Source organism: Poromitra crassiceps (genome assembly GCF_964638095.1).
Source record: "Poromitra crassiceps genome assembly, chromosome: 15".
In the NCBI taxonomy this organism is placed as follows: Eukaryota; Metazoa; Chordata; class Actinopteri; order Beryciformes; family Melamphaidae; genus Poromitra; species Poromitra crassiceps.
In genome coordinates, this window is record NC_139634.1 from 26,774,836 (window position 1) to 26,796,125 (window position 21,290).

General features: G+C 41.8%; 2 protein-coding genes across 2 annotated transcripts in view; both read left to right on the forward strand.

Annotated features, from left to right (window-relative positions):
- The window catches only part of rab11fip5b (RAB11 family interacting protein 5b (class I)), a gene marked incomplete at both ends in the record, with an annotated part of 12,659 nt that extends 5,676 nt beyond the window's left edge, over positions 1-6,983 (forward strand). The window contains 4 exons of the mRNA XM_083651829.1: positions 161-767; positions 1,473-4,049; positions 5,626-5,767; positions 6,723-6,983. Coding sequence (XP_083507955.1) covers positions 161-767; positions 1,473-4,049; positions 5,626-5,767; positions 6,723-6,983 — 3,587 coding nt within the window. The remainder of the gene's footprint in view (positions 1-160; positions 768-1,472; positions 4,050-5,625; positions 5,768-6,722) is intronic.
- Positions 6,984-9,659: 2,676 nt separating this feature from the next.
- On the forward strand, positions 9,660-20,061 carry sfxn5b (sideroflexin 5b). Its single transcript, XM_083651313.1, has 14 exons — positions 9,660-9,766; positions 13,005-13,073; positions 13,503-13,580; positions 14,490-14,516; positions 14,639-14,693; positions 14,787-14,812; positions 15,009-15,062; positions 15,394-15,450; positions 15,749-15,814; positions 16,910-17,000; positions 18,191-18,306; positions 18,608-18,693; positions 19,234-19,351; positions 19,956-20,061. The coding sequence occupies exons 1-14, from the start codon at positions 9,710-9,712 to the stop codon at positions 20,031-20,033; spliced, it is 978 nt and encodes a 325-aa protein (XP_083507439.1). The 5' UTR covers positions 9,660-9,709; the 3' UTR covers positions 20,034-20,061.
- The last annotated feature ends 1,229 nt before the right edge of the window (positions 20,062-21,290 follow it).

Below are 21,290 nucleotides of genomic sequence, written 5' to 3' on the forward strand. Positions count from 1 at the left end.
TATACTTTTTAAGATGAAAGTTTAAAAAAAGCCAAGGAGGCAATATTCTATAGACCAGCTTCTCTGCATGCTATAATACACATTGCAGTTTTATTACATTGCTCAAATTCATTTGTGATCTAATCCTGATTCTTGTAACCCAGTTCTTACCTTCCAACAGTGCTTACCAGCCAACACACCACAAAGGTCCTGACCCACAAGCGAGCCTTCAGCGATGAAGCTAGTAAGATCACGACCGCCTTTCCTCGACAATACCTAGCAGTGGAGTCCATCAAGGGTCAGACCATGACTCAGTCCAAGTCCTCCTTATGTATCAATGGAAGCCATGTCTATGACTCTGAGCCATCAACCCCCAAGAGCACAGGAGCCCTCCCATCCAAGCTGGTGTTGCTGGAGAAATGCTCCCCGCTCTCTCGCTCCCTGCAGAACCTCACCAAACGAAGTGAGGACAAAACGTCCCCTGGCGAGAGCCGACGCTGGTCCTTTGACAAGATGAAGAAAGAGGAAAAGGAGGAAGGAAAGGACGCAGAGCCATCAGCTCCCTCCATTCAAAGCGCTCGGATAGGGGGTCACCCTGTGCAGGCAGCGGTGCCAATACTCTCCTCTGCTCCTGATTCACCTGACAAAGGCAGGAAGCTACGAAAGAGTTTATTCTCTGGAGGAAGGAGCGATTCTCTCCCTGCTAAGTCAGACCTGAGCCAGGCGGGTGCATCTGAAGGGAGACTCAGAGGCTGGTTTGGCTCCAGTGACTCCCAGAACAAGCCAAGGTGAGTGAGGGTCATTACAGTACTGCCTCTGTGTCCCAGGGTGTTTCTTACATCTACACTAGGCATCTTCTCCCCAGTGAGGCCTGTGTTCAGCTGGGTGTCTTGAGTTCAGTGTTTCTGCTGCCTGCCTGCCCCCTGCTCATTTGAAATGGAAATGATCCAGGTCATACTTTTCTCCATTTTACCACCATGCTGTGTCATCATTTCCCACAGCAATCTCCAAACAGCAGCTCAGCACTTTCATCTCTTAAGTGTTTGTCTGGGTAGAAAGGAAAGAAATGAAGAAGAAAAAAGCATACAAAGATGTTGCAGGGGAAATCATTCCATCTTGATATGAGCTCACCCAACAGAATAGCTGCTAATGCAGATGGTCAAATCCTGAATGGCAAAACGCTATGCTGCACTGTTTGCATTTTTATTTCGCTTGATTATTTTTGCAAATGTGTTTAGCTTCTTTTATTGAATTTATGTTACAATGTTTCCATACTTTGTTTGGCCAATGTTATATCCCCTGACTTTGTCTCAAGCTAGTCAAGCATTTTACTTGTGTAGCTGACAGAAAAATGTCCTACCTTGCTGTGGAATATCAACAAGTATTTTTGGTAGTCTTTTTTTTCTGTTTTATAAGAAAGATGCTCCCTATTGGTCAACTGGCACATGACATCATTAACTAAGAGGACTACTTGTGCCCTATTTCCTCCACAGGCTGGAAGTTTCTCCTAAAGTAGAAAGCAGCTCAGACGTACCCCCTCCCCTCCCTCCTCGCTCCCCCACCCCCCCCCAGTGCTCCTCTCCCACTGCCTCCTCCACTGGTCATGTTTCACCTGAGAACGGGAATCACACTAATCCCTTCACATCCTCACCCTCCCCCTCCTCAACCCCCATCTCCCCCACCAACCCCTTCCTCCCACGTATGCAGCGCAACCCCTTTTTTGAGGAGCTCTTAGCCGAGGAGCTGTCCCTTCCTCCTCTGCCCTGCTCCTCTTCTGGCTCGCACCGCTCTCATTACTCTGCTCTGCCCTCCCAGCCATGCATACCCAGCCCTGTTCATGATTTTAGGCAAAAGAAAATGGCCTCCATAAGGCGTGAGCGCCCCAGGCCGGTAGCTAGGCAGATATCCCTCCCTACATTACTCCCCAGAGTAGTCACGCCTAGCTCCCCCAACCACTCCACACCTCGCTCCATGTCAGAGAGTGGGAGAGAATGTGGTGACTCCTTTGATGCCTTCGCCTCCAGCAGGTTCAACTCACCAAAGGGGACTCATCCTCAAAATTTTTGGAAAACCATCCCAACTTCACCTCCTAGAAGTAGTAACCCCCCAGTCGATACCAATGCCTTTAGTCCTATAGAGGAGCTGCGGCTATGTGAAGTGGAGCCTCCACCGTTGCCTCCAAGAAGGCCTTTAAGAACTCCAGTGAACGAGATCTACTCGGACAGCTGGCTTCATAGAGGCCAAGAGCTAGCTGTCCACAAAGAAGCTTACCTGCTTTCACAGACTGGTGTGGCCTCCCTACAACATGGAAGAGAAGGAGAACGCAAAAGAAATACACCAAGTATATCTCCAGACCCTCACACTACCAGTGAGACCTCTGATTCCCTCAGCGTTCACTCTCAGCCACATGCAAACAAGACTTCTCCCAGATTCATGTCTGACGAAAAGCTCAAGAAGTTCAAATATGAACCTTTAGAAGATGAAACTGACTGCTGGAGGGGGATGCTGTTTGAACAAGACTTGTATGGACGTGTCGGGAGAGGGAACTATGGAGAATCCAAAGTAAACAGCAAACATTTATCGCTGACCACGGAGGAAACTGCTGAAAATACCATCACATCAAGGAACACCACCCATTCTCGACACGTGGATGTGGCAGAACCTAAAATGCTTCTTGATAGTGAGCTGTCTGTTGCAGATCTTTTGAGTCTTTCATCTGCAAGTCTCCTCAAGTCAAATGCAAAGGCACTAGGTATTATTACTTCCAGTACGTTAGAGTCAACAGTAGATTCTTCCCCCATTCATCCAGCTCAACCTTTATGTGAAAACAATAATGTGTCTTTGTCACTAACGTTGGAAGATCTGAACATGAATGTGAATGATTCAGACTTTAGTTTTATTGATTCTGATGGCTCTCCTCATTCAGAAATAGTTGATATTCTTAAAGGTCCCAATTGTTTAGGCGGGGTTTTCCCACAGCCGTCCGAATATTCATCCAATTACCCTGAGGAGACCGTGACCACATCTGAGGATATGTCCACTCTGAAGAATACATGCATAACCCAGAGGACCTGTCCCTTTGAAATAACCACATCATCTAATAAACTCTGCAAAGTCTCCCCAGTTTGCCAAGACAATTGCCAAGATGGACGATGTGAACTGAATGATGTGACAACACATGGCAACTCCCCAACAAATAGGAAAGAGAATGCTGCTTTGTCATTAGAAGGCCAAACATCTGATCAACCTGATCTTAAAACTGAATCCAGACAAGATGTGACGAGAGGTGTTGACGATTTAAAAAACACACGAGCTGCATTTGATGATAATGGCAACCCAGAAGCAAAACTAGCCACGCCCGACACGAAGGAGTCGTTATCGAGGGTGGTTAGTGCACGTTTTAGACCGAAAGGAATAACCAGTGGCAGTCCACACTGTCAAAGTAAAAAGGGAGAGGGTAAGTTTGAACAGTTGTCCCTTGATCAAAATATTTCAGCTAGTGAAGGACCATTCTCGTACCAACCCACTAAATGGACTCCTCCCTCTTCACTGACTTTAGATAAAGAGACAGCCTCTCTGACAGACAGCATAGGCCAGACTGATTGTGAGTTGAACAGCACATCACTAAGGCCCTCACGAGAAGACACTGCTACCATGCAGTCAATTCTTACAGAAAACTGTGTAACAGAAAGACCCCCTGAGATCAGTTTTGAAGACCTCCATGCAAAAGTAGCGCCACACTTGAGAACCCCTTCAAAGTCAAAGATTGGGCAATCTTTGCAAGAGTCTGAACCCTCCTCTTCCATCCCGTCTTCTGCACTCTCGCTGTCAGCTGACTCTGATGCACAGGCTAAGCTCCACCCTTCCCCTGTCTTTTGCCCCTCCATACACCCCTTAAGTGCGGGGCCCAGTGCTGGAGCCATTACCTCTCCGGCTGTGGCCCCCTACACCTCCTCTTCCTCCTCCTCTACCTCCTCCACCACTACTGCCCGGCCCCTGGTCCATGCACGGCACTCACTTTTGCCTGAAGAGACACAGCCAGCTAGCAACCTGCCCCATCAGGAGAGCAGGTGAGAATCCTCACTCTAGGCTATACGCACTAAACTCCTCTCTCTAGATGTTTGGGTATTGCAGACAACAGTTGCACATACATTACAAACGATCGATATAAATGGGGAAATAAATCTGAAACTACCTTTCACATGTTTGCTGAAGTTTTGATTGTTTTGCTCTCGCAGCTTTGTTGACTATTGGCACGGCCTGTTGGATGCTGAATGCACTCATGTCCTCCTACATCCCACCTGCTCATCCAATGCATTTGGATGATACAGTACCTGCTGTGCATTGTTCTTGGCTTTGCTTCACTTTTACGTTATTCATCCCATGTTTCAGTTTCATGTTGTCTGTTATGATTTTGTTATTAAGTTCTGCCTGAACTTAGTTACCTTTGCTGCCACTTTGGCCACCTGCTAATGAAAGCTAAACGTAAATCACCCTCATATTGGTGTCTTATTATATTACTAGAATGTGTGATAGCATTCCTATGGAAGAGTATTGGGGACATTCTAGGCGATTTTTTTAACGCACCTGGGAGGAGGGGGGTGAGACAAAAACGGAGAAGAAATATAGAATATAGGAATTTGCGAGGGAATAAAACTGAAATTTGCAAGAGAATTGCGAAAGTTTTTTGTCACTAATGGAGTTTGGGAGAAAGTGTTTTCTTGCCAAATTTGATCTAAGAATCTTTAAGCTAAGAACTTTTTTTCTGAGAATCCCCCTCCGTAAAAAAAAAAACCCCAAACGAAAAACATGCCTATAATGGCCCTAGTACAATTCTGTACATTCCAGTACATGAGGCGGGCATCTTGGTCAGAGATAAAGTTTACAGTAAGTCAGCGTAATTGTAATAAGTATGAAAAAGGACCCCCATTTTGGACATATTCCCAAGAAGCAAAAGGGCGATACATATGACATATAGGGATGAGCAGAATACAGTCACAAGGAACAAATCATGAATGTATATAGTTATCTATGCAGCATCCATTGAATTATACTATGTTTATAACAGATTTAGGAGAGGCATTGCAAATACTGCAAAATGTTGGGTAGTATTTATATGCTGTCATGTGTTTATTAACAAATAGACAAAGGACCATAGAGAAGCACAGGTGCACATACATTAATTGTCAACATTTGGAATTGATTATGAATAAATCATAGTTTGCAAAAGTAAATGTTTACAGGATTATCCCAGAAGCCCAGCTTTGCTTTCTGCAGTGAATTATACACTTTAATTATATTTCTCTATTTCTAACCTATCCTTTGCTGTTGCTGCTGAATAGGGACCCATGTGTATCCCTCATGACTCCTTGAGGAGCAAGGAGTTCATTAATCTTCTTTCACTGTGTGAACAATCAACCTTATGATCTGCTCTGATCTGTTGAGCTTTTTCTGGATTTTTTTCTTTTCTCTTGCAGTGGCTATTGTAACTGGTGAACCATCATTTCAACATACAAGATGATTGTAATGTGTATTTAATGTGTATTAGCCATGCAGATACTGTTACACTGTTAGTTAGTCTGTTAGGATGATAGTGAATGTATATATCCTTGTTGAAATGCTGCCGCTGACCTGTTAACTTTGCAGCCCTCATCCAGTGAAGCCACTAACTGCCATGGGCAGCCAGCCGGAGAAGAAGGAGGGTCGTTCTGTCCTGGAGAAGCTCAAGTCCACCATTCACCCTGGACGCACTGCCCACCACACTGTGGCTGAACCGGAGAAGAGTCAGGTAACAAAACTTGAATCCTTTATGTCCTTTACTCAAATTTGATAACCTTTTATATTAATGGTATTTTTTTATACAATTCAGCAAGTCTTTCATTGATTTCATGATATGAGAATTTGTTGGCCCTTAGCAGAAAATATTTTAGGGCTCAAATTAGTTTCTTGGTATGTATTCCTTCATTCTTCCCAAATTAATTGGAGAGATACATTCCACAGCAGCTATTGTACATTTACATGGACAGAGCAACCCAGCTATTCTTGTTAAGGTCTTATTCAGGTTAAGCTGTTCACATGCCTCTCTGATAACCTGTGAGAAACGCTGTCTCCATTACTGTAATAAAACAGTTGACAGAATATTCCTGTCTACCAGATAGAACAAGTATGCAGCAAACATGTGTGAAAAGCTGCCACTCCCCCCCCCCCTCCCATTCTGACTAGGTTTATGTCTGATACAGGGGAAAGAAATGCTGATCCTAATAGCAATAGTGAATGTTGTGCACACCCATTTTCTGCTGACATCAACATTTAATGCTGTGTGAGTCTGTGTTTGTGCAGATGATGAAAATGAATAAGATGTTTGCATTCCACACTAACACATTTAATATCAGAGTAAGAAAGGCATCTGAACCAGGTTTCTCATAAACAGAATATGAGTTTAACCAAATTTTTCTGTCATGAAGTTTAGAAAGTTGTTTTTTGGCTCTCTGGCAAGATACATTTCAATATAAATAGCTGAAGAATGTAAAAAAAAGCAACTTACATGTATGAAGAGCATTGATAAAAAAAAAAGAAAAAAAAAAAGACTGTTACACACCTATGATCAGACTTCACATCAGACTTCAAATAGGCTCCATGAAATTCAATATAAATAGATCAAAAGTAGAAAATAGAAATACAGCCACACACTGATTAAAAGAATAGCCTATTAACCCATGGCATGCTGTTCCTCTCCCCTGCAGGAGGCGCGAGTGGACCACTCTGCTCAGTACCAGCAGCTGACCAACATGGAGCTGATCTCCCTGCTGCTGCAGCAGGAGATGGACATGCAGAAGCAGCAGGCGGCCTCTGAGCAACAGGGGGCGCTGTTGGAGAAACGTGAGGCGGAGCTGAAAAAGGTCAAGCTGCAGGTGCGAGACCTGGAGGACTACATTGATAATCTTTTGCTGAGGATCATGGAGCAGACGCCCACGCTGCTGCAAGTGCGTGGCAGACACAAGTGACAGCAGCACTAGAGTGTGTATAATGGCTATTGCACACACTGTATGATCAGTTTCCTCTAGAACACTGCTTCCTCAGTAGATTGTGACTCATTTGTAACTGGATGCAGAGACCGACTTTGTTTTGGTTGCTTATACTTGAAAAGTCCCATTGTTGCACAAAGGGCAAGAAATGAGGATTGGGAAGCACTGTTCTAGACTAGAGGCAGGTGTAGTAAAAAACACAAACCTGATCTCATAATCATCCAGGTCTTCTCACTGCTAATACTGCCCTGTTGATGTAGACACAATATAACCCGACATGCATGCTTCTTACTATCTCAATTTGGTACACACAAAGAACAAAACAAAGCTCTATGCGAGAAGCTTCTATCATAGCTTATGCAAATGGTTATTTCACCCATGCTTCCTAGAATAAGGTACAGTAAGATACTCAGCTGTTATCCATTTAAATTAGGTTTACTGCTCTCACTTGTGCGTAAATACAATTTAGGCTACAGAAAACATATTTTTGGGAGTATGCTGTTCAGGGAAGAAAACAGTTACTCTTGCAAAATATGATGTTACGTCAACTAACCTTATAAAATGTGGTTTGGGGTTTATTGAGGTTGAATTGAAGAAAATAAGCTAACATTTTGGTACAGGAACAGTGTTAATCTCAAACAGTTCTATGAAATGCCAATTGGACAAAGGTTAACTTGAGTGAATTCCATATTTTCAAATAGAACTGAAGAAAAGTGACCCCAAGGGGGAAAAAAAAATAGCAACCATCACAAAACTTTGTAATACACAAAGCCTAAGAATACTGCAAAACAGTATCAGAAGAAAATGTTTCTGCATTAACATTGCTGTATGATAAGCAAAATAATTACTTACATCTCTTTCCAGAAAAGAGAGCTGTCTCATTTCCCGTTTGCACTTTTTCATTTTAGACAATATTGTGTTTTTTAAATAGTTATGTCTGATTACAGGATAAAGTAAGTAGGATGTTTTAATAAATGTCCCTGTTCTGTTGTCCAATGTTCGAGTTGAAATAGCAAAAGGGGAAGAAAAGAAGAAGAAAAGCAACAATGCAGTAAAGAAGAGTGTATTATGTTATTTCTATCATTTTGTCATGATAATATTAGCTAATACCACTCTAGTACCACTGTAGCTAACGGCAATGCTTTACATGACCGCAGTACTGTAATAAGTAAAATAAAATGCACATGAATCAATGGACGTTTATAAGCTGCTTATACTGTCGGCTTGTGATTGACCACCGCAGACTGATGCAAAATATAGTGCATGTGTATACTGTAGTAACAGAATTGAGTCATGTGACTTGGACTCGAGTCAGCTTCAAGTTACAATTTTAATTGCTTGATACTTGATTTGATGCATGAAGAGGAGACTTGATGTGGGTTCAGGTGACTTGACCGTTGACTTGAAAAGGTTTCTAAAGTCTTGACTTGAGATCTTGTGTTTGTGTTTGTGTTTCCAGTAGAGACAACTGAATTTAAATTCTGTTTTCTGACTTTGAATGGAATGATCGGATTTATTGAAGTTGAAACTGATTATAGAAATCAAACTCATGATGCTCTTACCACGTTTTTATGCTATCAAAACCAAATTGTACTGAAAAATCGATTTAGTTTTCTTTAAGATATCAAATTGATACTGGTTTCTTGATTTGTTCTGCCTTGTATTCTGCATTTAGACTCGGGGCTTGACTTGAGACTTTTTCATTAAGGCTTGAGACTGACTTGGGACTTGGGCTGGCTTGGTCACACCTCTGTGTGGCAACATTTCTTTCTCGCCACTAGAGGGCAGTCCATACCTTACAGTAGGCCTATCCCAGCTTTCCCTGCTGGCTGTGCAGGTGGCAGGTGCCCCTCAGTGCTGTAACCTGCTCTTTCAGCATGGACCTTGTCCTCCACCTTGCATGCATTGATTTAGCAGATGCAAGTGCATGACTCTATACATACTGTACACCTATTTGAGCTGTTAAGAAGAATAATGGCTCTTCATCTCCTTACATATAAAAATGCCTGAAGAATTATGGCCCAAGTCCCTGTTTGAGATCATCAATCACTGGTTCCCAATGTAAAGCAAAATAAAAGTGGAGAGGCAGCTTTTTTATTTTTATAATTTGATTTATGGAGGTGTTGAACACTGCCCCACTTCAGACTCAACAGGCTCCCTCTACTGTTAAAAAGCAGTTGAAGACACACTTTTTTAAGTTAGCATTTTCATAGGATTTTCTATATTTGCTATATACATAAAGATTAATAATTAATTGATAATGAATGTTTATTTGGAACATGTTAGATGATAGACCCTATAACCATATATATTGATACAAGATACAAACTATTCATCAATGGTGTGCCTCCCACGAGCATAAGCATTGTAGTCATTAGTCTATTCATCTTTCTTCCAGCCTTCCTCTAGGCTTGTTCACATGTAATTTAGGTCAATCTGACAGCTCAAAGTGTGTCCATTAATCTCTCCCAAGATCTATCAATACGAACAGACAGTTGTTGTGCAATTGCGCTCACCTTATTGATTATGTGGGATGTGTAGTCATGTGTTTCAACTTTACCAGTGTAAGTGCACATGACAGAAACTACACATCCCAGCAGACGTAGCGACACGTTGCTTCACTAGTTACACAGTGAGTGTATAGTTCACTCTACTTGAAAATCCGTTCATGATTCAGTTCATTAATAAATAAAGACTAGGGTGTCATGGCGGAATCCGCAGCTTGCCCTGCTTTCCAGCTTGGGAGACCTCGATACGACCAGGTAAGTCGTCTTTATAGCCCGTTATTCATGCATTAATTACATTTGTTTTGGAAGGCTTTCGGCTGCAAAAATGCTCCCATCCTCCGCCCTGCTGCTCCCTCCGCGGTGGCTGATCTGGATGCTGCTACTTTGTGGCGAAAGTTGTCTTTTCTGCGCGACGCATTTCCCTAAGCTCATGCTTTAAATTCACCATGCAACCAATTAACAACTTTCAGATTATAATGAACTTCCGCATGCGATATGAATGATTATTATTGTGTGTTTTGTTTCTCGTGTGGCTGCGATGATCTGACCGCAATGTTATATCGCTCGCTGTATACATCAACCTTGCAGAGTCGCGTCCTCTGACTGGCGCTGACAGAACACCAGCCAACATTTCATAATCTATGCGCGTAAAAATGTGATTAATTAAGCCCACCGTGAACTCACATTTTAACATTTTGCACTTTTATCTCAAGTTTCTTAATAGTCTTCTCGTTTATTTAGCCTACTAGTTTGTGTTTGTGCTAGTTTAGATAGGCCTACCTAACTGCATACAGTATGTCTCTCTCTTAGCCTACCTGACCTGTAAGTCAAACTTGCCGTTTCCAAACAGATTTCTAATACAGTAGGCTATACTATTTGCCATGATCGTTATCTTCTGTATCCATTCCAATCCAACACACTTTAACACCTTTTACCAGGTTTTCAAAAATTATGCATTTGGCAGACTTGCCCGGCTGTGCAACTCCTTTAAACCATGCCATGGTCAAGATTAATGGGCTGTCTGTCCTTATCTTTAGCACATTAGTCAATTTTCCATCCTGAGAAATGAATTAGCATTGGTCAACTCAAGAGATAATGTGACCTTCATGTTAAATCCAATGGCACGTTAACTGAGAAGCCCTTGGACTCATGTTAGTTAATGGATTTAATATCTAAAGCCTCTTGTCCCATTATAGAGCAGCCTATAGGAAATTATTTACTTGATTATGATGCACCGAACAAAGTCCAGTCAGGTTTTGTAAATAAGTCACTAAAGTTTTGGATCTGTCATTGTAGTCTATGAGATACTATCAATGTGATCCTTCTCAAAACGCAGACTGCCCTGCACCATATGGATGTGGCAGGAAACTATGGAAAAGCGAGAACAAAGAGCCCCCCAAAAAAGACACTGTATTCTTGAATTTGGAGCCTGGGGATAGTAATTAACAGAGGATGTTGCACGGGTCACAAGCCTAATAACAGTTTATTTGCACCCATTTGGCTCATGTGATTACTATTTCAATAATTACTCTCCCAAATGCATGGCTGACTGTATTTTTTTTTTGAATGAAGATGTTTCATCCTTGTTGCCAATTCCTATCGCTGAAATTTCAGCAAGAGGGCCTTTTCGTCTACTCTTAACCCATAATAAATCATCTGAAAACCTGGCAGTGCGTGTTGACTTGATCAAGGTGCTGTAATACTTTCTGTTTCTTGCATCAAAGCAGTTAAAATTAGGGCAGTCCTTGAATCAGCATAAATCTCTCTCGGTGTACATGTGCTCCATCTCTGCTAGCCTTGTTGTGTATTCTCTGGAGAGCTGAAACGCATGAATAATTAAAGCAGGCTGCTCACGTGGATCATCTCTCTAAAAAAGAAAACAGCACTGCAGCACACACGCCTGTCAGAACCCCCCCCCCCTGCTCCTCTCTCACCTCTCCCAGGCTTCAGGAGGATTGGAGGTTGTTTCCCCTCATTACAGTTAGGACCTGGTGCTCCAGAGATAACTAAAGTGGAGAAGGATGCATTCCACTGTCTTGCACTGACTGTGCTGCCTGCCCTTCATAAGTGATAAATGGCTGCGAGGGAATCTGATGGAAGCTGCCATGTTTTACCCCATCTGGTTTGCCAAACAGACTCTTGGCAATGAGCTGCCATTGGGCCTTTTCAGGCTGTTGACATGCTGTTAGCCTTGAATGCCGATCTACAATGTGAAGGGAACCGCTAAACAGAACGCCTGACTAACAGTTTCAAGCTTGAGTGGTGAAAATGGCCTCAATTGGAAAAGCGTGTGTGGTCAATGTAAACCAGCTCAGAGAGTTAATGCCTTTTCTCCAAAGTTGGTCTCAAAGACACCTTTTACTTGCTGGACATCTTAGCTGTAAATTGTCCCATCTTGCAGTTACCTGAAAGACTTTCGCTGCCTGCTATTTAACAGTAGACATTTGGATGTATTAATTTGTTTGGGCATTTGAAAATGACTTATTTACTCCACTATAACAGTCTCTAAAGTTTCTTATCAGTATTCCTCACACAGGCATTTGGCTTCACTGTCCCCTGATGACAGGCAATTTAATCCCTCTGTAATTATCAAAACAAATGAAAGTAAGCACTATTTTCTACAGTATCTGCAATATGAATACAGAATGTTAGCTTTTAATTGTGAAATCAATTAATTGTTTTCAACCCTATTTCTCCCTCCGTTTGCCAACTTTTCTGACAATAATCCATTTGCAGAGGGGAGGATGGTTTAAACCAGGCATGTCCAAAGTCCGGCTCGGGGGCCAATTCCGGCCCGCGGACTGATTTTAAACAGCCCACGGCTTGTCTCTCAAAATAGACTATTATGTGGCCCTCCATACAGTATTGGTTAATCAAGCAAATTCACGTTGCGTTTTTTTCTCTCTTTCTATTTCACCTAACGATGACACCACTATCACACAGTTTGTACAACTTTATAGACAAGCACCAAGTAGGAACAACGCGGGCAGAACTAATGTTTTCAGACGGTAAACGGCAAATGAATGGTTACCTAGCAACAGACATTTCCCACTAGGTGGCAGACATGGTGGCCAGCCACAGCAAAGAAGCATCAAGTTGACAGTGAGGGGCGCCGCTTTCAGGAGCGCTGGAAATTTGAATACTTTTTCACTGAGAGCTAAAACAGTTACATTTGTCTGGATGAAGTGAAACAGCCTATATTATGGCACTGAAAAAAATCGAGTACAATTGTAGTGTGTGTGTGTGTGTGTGTGTGTGTGTGTGTGTGTGTGTGTGTGTGTGTGTGTGTGTGTGTGTGTGTGTGTGTGTGTGTGTGTGTGTGTGTGTGTGTGTGTGTGTTTGTGTGTGTGTTTAATAACCCATATATCATGCGAGAAGCAGCTGGCGCCCAGGTAGTTTCACATTATCTAATTTTGCCCCCATTCAAAAAAGTTTGGACACCCCTGGTTAAAACTCTCATGAAGGATGAACTTTCTCACTTTGTGTTTTCTAGGGTTCGTTCCTCGGTCGGCTGAGACACTTTGTAGACATCATTGACCCCAGCACCCTGTTTGTGTCCGAGGTAAAGTTGACTGTTGAAGTCATATATTTTAAATAGATGCGTCTTCAGTACAAATTCTGGAGTTCGGTCCAGACTTTATACTCGTTAAAGTGGTTAGCGCTGTTGCCTCACAGCAAGAAGGTTCCGGGTTCGAACCCTGGTTCGTACCAGGTCCTTTCTGTGTGGAGTTGGCATGTTCTCTCCGTGTTTGTGTGGGGTTCCTCCCACCGTCAAAGACATGCTAGGGTTAATACTCCTAGTTGTTCAGGGCTGAGAGGAGATGAACCCCTCAGGTCTCACATAGCATTGTAAAGATTAACAATGGAGAAAAATCCAGTTGGGCTCGCCTGCTTAGTTGTGGAAGATCTAATCTACATGATATGTACTTTATGTAGATTAGGTCTGTTATTCTTGTTTTCAAATACCATACTTTCTTTGTTTTGTCTGTAGAGACGACTGATAGAGTGTGTCAAATTGCTGGATGATTATAAACATGGCTCGCTTCCACCTGACGTGTCTGATATACAGGTGAGTATTACTATGATGTACTGATGTGATACAACAGGGTATGACACAATAATAATATTATAACTATATCTATATATTATATCTATTTTCCTAAAGGAAATTCAGATTGCACGGTCAGGATGGGTAACATGGTGCATATTATAGCTACAGCAACAACAGTAGAAACAGATGTTCATCGTCAGAAATGGACAGAAGTGTTTGAAGAGCAAGACAGCGAGCTCCAGAGACTCTGTTAGGTTCAAGAGAAGCAAGAAAATAGCATTCAGGGATCAGTTGACCTTTTTCCCACAGCGGCCATTTTGAACTTACATTCACACTCGTTGGGGGATCTCTACCTGAAAGAGCAAGTACAGCCCAGCTATGCTCTACTGCTGTGCACCAAGATGAACATCATCACAAACGTTTGGAATCACACAAATATTTATCATTTCAGAGATTCTCCACTGAAAAACCTATTAAAAACCAATTGATGCCAAGAATCTTCAGGTTCACATTTTAAAACTGCTGTAGGTAGTCAATTCGTCTTTGGTCACCAAATGTGCCACAATTGGCGCACAATTGCTCAAGTGTACATGCTCAGAATGTTGTGGGTGATATTTATAGTATTTATAACTGTAATTCATAAAAGTTACCCACAGCTTTAAGGTAATATGTTTGGCCCACTATAGCTTGCTGCTGTAATCTAACCTTGGTAGTTGTTTGTTTCTTCTGTTTTCCACCCTGAGGTTGACTTAAGTTCAAAATGGGTGCCGTGGGAATAAAGTCAATAAAGTAGCTATCACCAAAAAAAGAGAGAAAACAGTAATCAATGTCTTCTAATGTACGGTAGTTAATTGCCTTCCATCAAAGTGTCAGCTATGTCTCCAAACTGAATGTAAGCCTGATTCATTGCACTGTTTTCCTCTGCAGTTATGGGAAGCCCAAAAGGTGAAACAGGTAAGTGATTTGACGGCGCCGCAGCTCAGCTGGGGGTAACGGCGCTTCCATACATTCAACACATTCTCTCTTAGCTCCTGCTGGCAGCAGGATGATGATGTCATCATGATCTCTGCACGCAGGCCATCATTCATCCTGACACAGGAGAGAAAATCTTCATGCCATTTCGAATGTCAGGTATGACCTCAGATGAAGATCTTCGCTAAACATGCTTTTATTTCCTCATTTTGTCATCATTCTTACGCTGATTATAATTTGTACACCACGCAGGTTATGTACCATTTGGAACACCAATTGTAAGTCCTATATGGAAATCATAATTTCATCCGTTTTATGTACATATTGTTCAACGTTTGCATGAAGTTGACTTTGCTATGCGGATATCCATTTGCTCCAGCGACACTCATTTATGGTCATGTTTGGGTACGGATAAAATGCAAGCTGGTAGAAATGTAGTCCAAAAATAAGCTCTTATTCCCTGGTTTCATCTAGGTCATTGGCCTTCTTCTGCCAAATCAGACGATGGTTTCTACCATTATATGGCAGGTACTGTACCAATAACAAGCATCATGTAAAGCCACTGCATTCAGCATCCATTTTGAAACATCCAGTGAGCACTTACACACTATTGTTGTGTCCTTGCAATGCATTCCCACATGTTAACACACTGGAATTAGTCCATTGTAAAGTGCTACTGTGTGCTGTTCAATATTGCTTGTTGATATTTTTAGAGCATATGTTTTTGTTTACTATTTATCCATCTATCTATCCATTGATCGATCAAACGATCGATCGATCGATTGATCTATCTATATCTATCTATCTATCTTTCTATCTATCTATCTATCTATCTATCTTCCTTCCTATCTACCTACAGTGGCTGAACCAGAGTCACAATGCCTGTGTGAACTACGCCAACCGCAACGCCACCAAGGTAGGGAAAAGTGCTTCTGTAAAGCTTAACAAAGAATTCTCTAGAAAATGGAATTGAGTCACTGAGCGGTCGGCGACAAGGCCACCGCTGCGGCACACCCCGACGTGCGCGCAGGTGCGAGGGCCCGTTCAACGCTGCTTGCGGCTGTAATTGTTATTATATTACCGTTATGTGGTTACCTTTACCTTTAATGTGTGTGCATTCACATGGTGAAGTCATATAGATTCATGTCACTGTAATGTACCTGTATTCATTCAGTCTATTTCTGTTGAACAGTATTTCTTTTCTCCCCCTCCAGCCTACACCAGCATCCAGGTTCATGCAAGGCTATGTGGGAGCTGTGGGAAGCGCCGTCTCCATTGCAGTGAGTGTCTTGGTGATTCAAGATGTAATTAAAAGATGTAATTAATATGCGGTCACTACCTGCACAAGGTGCAGAGCTGTTTCCTTGGTGATAAGCAGTTTTACATCTGCATTGTACATTTAGTTATTATACTTCACGTAGCTGGAACAAAAAACTTCCAGAAGATCTCAGAAGTGCCATAACTTTTAAAACTACTAGAAATATTGTGCGCTTCGTGCACTCATTTGTAGCTTCGCTCACATCATTTTTTTTTTTTTTTTTTTTATCCCCTTGGCAATTGTGCTCCACTGTGCAGAGTGGAGCGGAACCCCTCCGCCATAGTATAGTAGTGAGATAAGCTTAAAACTTGTATTGTTCTGCAGTGCCAGTGCAACTTGATCTTTATTCTAATGAATGCAGTGTAATTGTAATTTATTCACTCTTCTTATACACTTTGATCTCTTTTTATTATTTATTTATTTTTTAAATATATATATTATTTTTGTATTATTGTAGGATTATGTATGAATTATCAAATGCCTTATATTCCTTGTATAAAGCACTTTGTGTACAAAATGTGCTGTGCAAATAAACTTGCCTTGCATAGCAGCACTCGTAGTGCTAGTAACAGTATTGCAGCATTTGTAGCGGTAATGTTAGTGGTAGTTTAGGAAATAATTTTAGCAGATCATCCACCCATCTGCGCCATGAACGGCACTGACTGACTGACGACTTCAAATACCTTGGGTCATATGTTGTCAGCAGCTACAGAGCAAAAGACCAGATCATCGACTCAGATATTCTGCTCTGGAGACTTCCCTGCCCCGCTCTGAATGAACTTGTAGGGGCAATGAGCAACAGAATCCAGTGGCAACAGCGTCTGTCTCAGATTTCAAGGGCACTCGAAGGATGATGATGATGAGAATAAGTGGAAATGGTTATTACAGTCAAAAGTGTCAAAAGACTGACCTGATTTAGCTCACCTTCAGTCACGTTCACCTGGTATAGTGAATAATGAAAGAATAATAGCACAGAAGTATTTATAGTAGGAGTTTCTTGATAGTACTCAAAGGTTAGCAGATGTGATTTAAAGTGTGTTTGTGTTTTGTACTGTAGGTGGGACTGAATGTGTTGATCCAGAAGGCCAACAAGTTGAGCCCTGGCACCCGAATGATAATACAGAGACTCGTCCCCTTCCCAGCTGTGGGTGCGTACTGATGGGACGACCTGCCATACCAGCTATCATAAGGATGGTCACTGAGGCCATTTACAACTGGCACTAACATGCGTTTTCTGTGATCAGATTGCAATCAGATCGTGCTTGACCACTTGAAAGTACAGGTGTAAACACCCCCAAGACACATTGAGGATGGATTGCGATCTGATCGGCCAAACCACCTCCGGAGGTGGTCAGGGACGCATTGTGACCACATTGAACACAAGTTTACTGTAAATACAATGCGTCCTCTCAATCCACATACAACAGCAGTCACCGTTGTCGCTATGGAGCTTGCCTGATGTGATCGCAATAGGATCGTAATGTGGACACGGGAGACACATATTAATACAAGGTGCAAATGAAATCAGGTTAATGTGGTCAAGCACTATCCGATTGCAATCTGATCACAGAAAACGCATGTTAGTGCCAGGTGTAAATGGCCTCAAAATGTCACCCTCTGGTGGCAGATCGGCAGAGGGTGGAGCAGTGACCGGGGCAGCATGGGGATAAATTGGCCAAGTATAATTGGGGACAAAATGGGGGACAAAATTGAGCTTTGACCTTTTTTTTTCTTTTTTCTAAATCATGAACTTTATTGTCTATTCTAAGATTACAGTAGTGGTAAAAGTTGTGCCCTTAATTGTTCACAAGAGAGAAAAGTACATAATAGAGGCTTCAGAAGAGAAGAGAAACCTTATTGACCATTTTCACAGCAGCCATTTAGTGTCTAAAAGGCAGGGGTTTCCAACTTCCAGTCCATTTAAGTGTTCCAGTGCTGGGACCCTCATTAATGTTTTGGTTGCACCTGAGTTTACCCTGCCTTTTAGACACAAAATAGCTGCTTTGAAAAGGGTCATTAGAGGAGAGAGAAGAGTCACACATGCTGTGGTTGTCGGCGATAGTCTTCTGCAGACTTGACTTTTTCCCCTCTCTAACTTTAAAGTGTTGTGGTTAGCCTTGTGCACATAGTCTCACACCAGCCAAAAATAAGGGAATTTATAGAGGAATGGCAGCCAACGTTAAAAGATTTAAAATCTGTTTCTTAGCATTTCCTGTTCTTTAGTGCCTATTCTAGTTTTGAAATGACAACCTCCTAAGTAGGTCATGTGAAAATGTATTAAACCACTTTAACGGCTGCTGATCTGACCTCTGACTTGCCTTCCTCTCCCCGTCCTAAGCCACTGCAAACATCTGTAACGTGGGTCTGATGAGGCACAACGAGCTGTCTGAGGGCATCGACGTGCTGGACAACAACGGCAACGTGGTGGGATCCTCCAAAATCGCTGCCAGGCATGTGAGTGGCTTTTTGCACACTCAGTATCTCCATTTGAAAGTGCTGCATTTGTGTATACATTGCGGTCTGTTCAGTGAATGGCAAATCAGTATGGTTCAGTTGATTTGATGTGATGGAGTGGGGGGGGGGGGGGGGGGTCCTGATAATGGGAAAACCAGGTCTGCATGATTTCCTGTTAATTTCATGTGTCTGTGCCCCTCACTACATTATCCATTTGATCTCGTGGGAGGGAAAATTAAATCCAACGCATTGCAGTATTTGAAATGAAGCGTGTACACAATGTTCACATATTTTTCCCCAGGCGATCATGGAGACCGCCTTCACACGTGTGGTCCTCCCCATGCCAATCTTTGTCCTGCCACCCATCATCATGTCCTACCTAGAGAGGTTTGTGCATACACATGTTACTGGGAATTGGCGATTTTAAAAGGAAACTCACAACTACAGACAATTTCTATTCTATTATATTGTATTCTAGTTCTTCTATTCTTCTGTGCTGTTTCATTCTGTTCTACAAAACTTGCCCTAAATATTTCATGTGTACTGTTTGGAGCGGGCATATGTTATACATATATGTTTCCCATATTAATTCATTTAGCAGTGGGGCACCACAGAATGTAATGTAAAAATGAATGAAACAGAATAATTCAGTACAATCTCCCCTCAAACCACACAAAAAGAAAAAATAATAGTACGAATGTTTGGAATAGCTACTTTCATCATAAAAGTATATCAAAGAGAATAGTAGTAGTCCTCAACTGATGCAATATATCCAGAACTGGGACAAATCGACCAAAACACAAGACAAGCCAAAACTGTCTCCCATTCACAAATAGTGCAAAACAGGTGCAACGTTTTGTAGATGCAAAGCTGACTCTGTTGGCTTCAGGCACACATGTTCATTTGTCATTCCGTTAATTTCTGCAGACTCCAATTTCTGCAGAGCAACCGCCGATTGTTGCTGCCCATCCACAGCCTTGTGTGCCTGGCTACCTTCAGCCTCTCCTTGCCTCTGGCCATCAGCCTATTTCCCCAGATGTCTCAGGTAGGCGCCACTGCTGCTGCTGATTCAGGCCAGATGGCTTCGGGGGGGACAGCTGGGGTGGAATACAAATTACATATACACCACTTGACATGTACACCCCCTGCCCTCCCCCCCTCACTTCTCATTCCAGATGTGGCTTCCCAGAATGTGATTAATAGTCATGATGATTCCAAAACTTAAAGACAGACAGAGCAGGGTTCCCACGCTTCCTAGAAATCATTTTTGTTTGTGAATTTGAGGTGGGGAAATCAAGGCCTTGGAAGTTTTTGAAAATTGACATAAATAGATGGTCTTTGAAAGTGCTTGAATTTATATATTTTGTGCAAGAATATAAATCCTTTCTTTAAGTAAATAGGTTTAACACAGCACAATTGAGACAATTGCTCACACATTCAGGCCTCTCTCTTTTTAATTGTTGTCTAGCCTGCTACTTCTCATTATAAGAATTCTCAGTGTTGGAACGGTAATTAACCTTGATCTGTGTCTCAAACTATGCCATGTTGGCTCCTGTGGGACCCTTGCAGACTTACAAGATGGCATCAGGGAGATTTGAAATCTCAACTTTGTTCTTTACCCTCTCTCTCTTTTTTCTTTCTTTTTTCAGATTGAGGTGTCTCACCTTGAGCCAGAGATCGCCATGGCAACAGATTGCAAGGTGGTGACCTACAACAAGGGCTTATGATGGATGGTGTGGTGGGGGAGAGGAGAGGACAGGGAACAAGGATGTAAGCGAGGCTGCTACGTGGTGAATTAGCTGTCAGGGAGACCCTTGGGTTCCTACTTAGCACCTGTTGACAGGTCGGGGAACTTTCTGCTGCATTAATATAGCAGAGCTGGGATTATCACGCACTAACGAGCGGCTGCAACGCTAATATATTCTGAATAATGACAAAAATGCTGATGAGGAAAGTCCATCTGAACACAACTTGGATTGGACGATACTGCCAATGTGAATCATTGAACAATTTTAAACTGGTGAATGGCAGTCGACTGCATGCCTGGTTTTCTAACCCCAATAATGTGAAAAGGTGAAAGGGCACACAGCAATCTGACCTCTTAGCAAGTGTCTTTTTTTCCTACAGTAGCCACTTTGGTGCATTTCCTTCTTATCTGTAAGGAAGAACAGTTCACTCCAGTATTGACAGATTTTTGAACCTCTACTGTATTCCTAATGGATAACTAATTTTGCACAATATTTTGAAACTGATAACATTATTACCTGAATATTATTGTACTAATCATTAAATGGTATTCTTATTACTTTGTATAATAACTCTGCTACATTATTAAATGTTTGCTAGTCAAACAATCTAACACTTTTATCTGTATTATTTAAATGATTTAATAAATCCTCTTTCTCACCTTCTTTGTTTTACGAGTTTTATTTTATCACCAGGCGAATTAATGTTGTATGAGCTAGCCTATAGGTAACACTTTGCTAGCTGGGCTTTCACACAGTGTAATACTTGATTTGCACTTTGCATTCATATTTATTTTGATTTCATTTTCAAATGAGAGTTCAATATTAGTTTAGTTTTAGTTAATTTTCATATGGGATTTGCTCATTTAAGTATAGTGGTAGTTTCTATTGATCAGAACAAATAGTTTAATTAATTTAATTATTATTATTTTTCTTTTTTTTACGTTTATTTTTAATATTGTAACTGTCATGGATAAGGAGAATGCAAATCATGTGTCCAGTGCGGGCCAGTGTGAAAAAGGGACACTAGTAGCTAAGCTCACCATGCTCACCACATTTGAATGCCATTATTTCAGACAGTTACTTTGGAGGTAATAATTATAGTTTTAATTTAGTTTCATTTTCCCCATAGACTCGTTTCATTTCAGCTTATATAGGCCTACTACTTACGAGTTTTCATGCTTATCACACTGGCAGAGCAGACTGAGGCCTGCTATTCTCCTTTCCGCCACTGGAAGG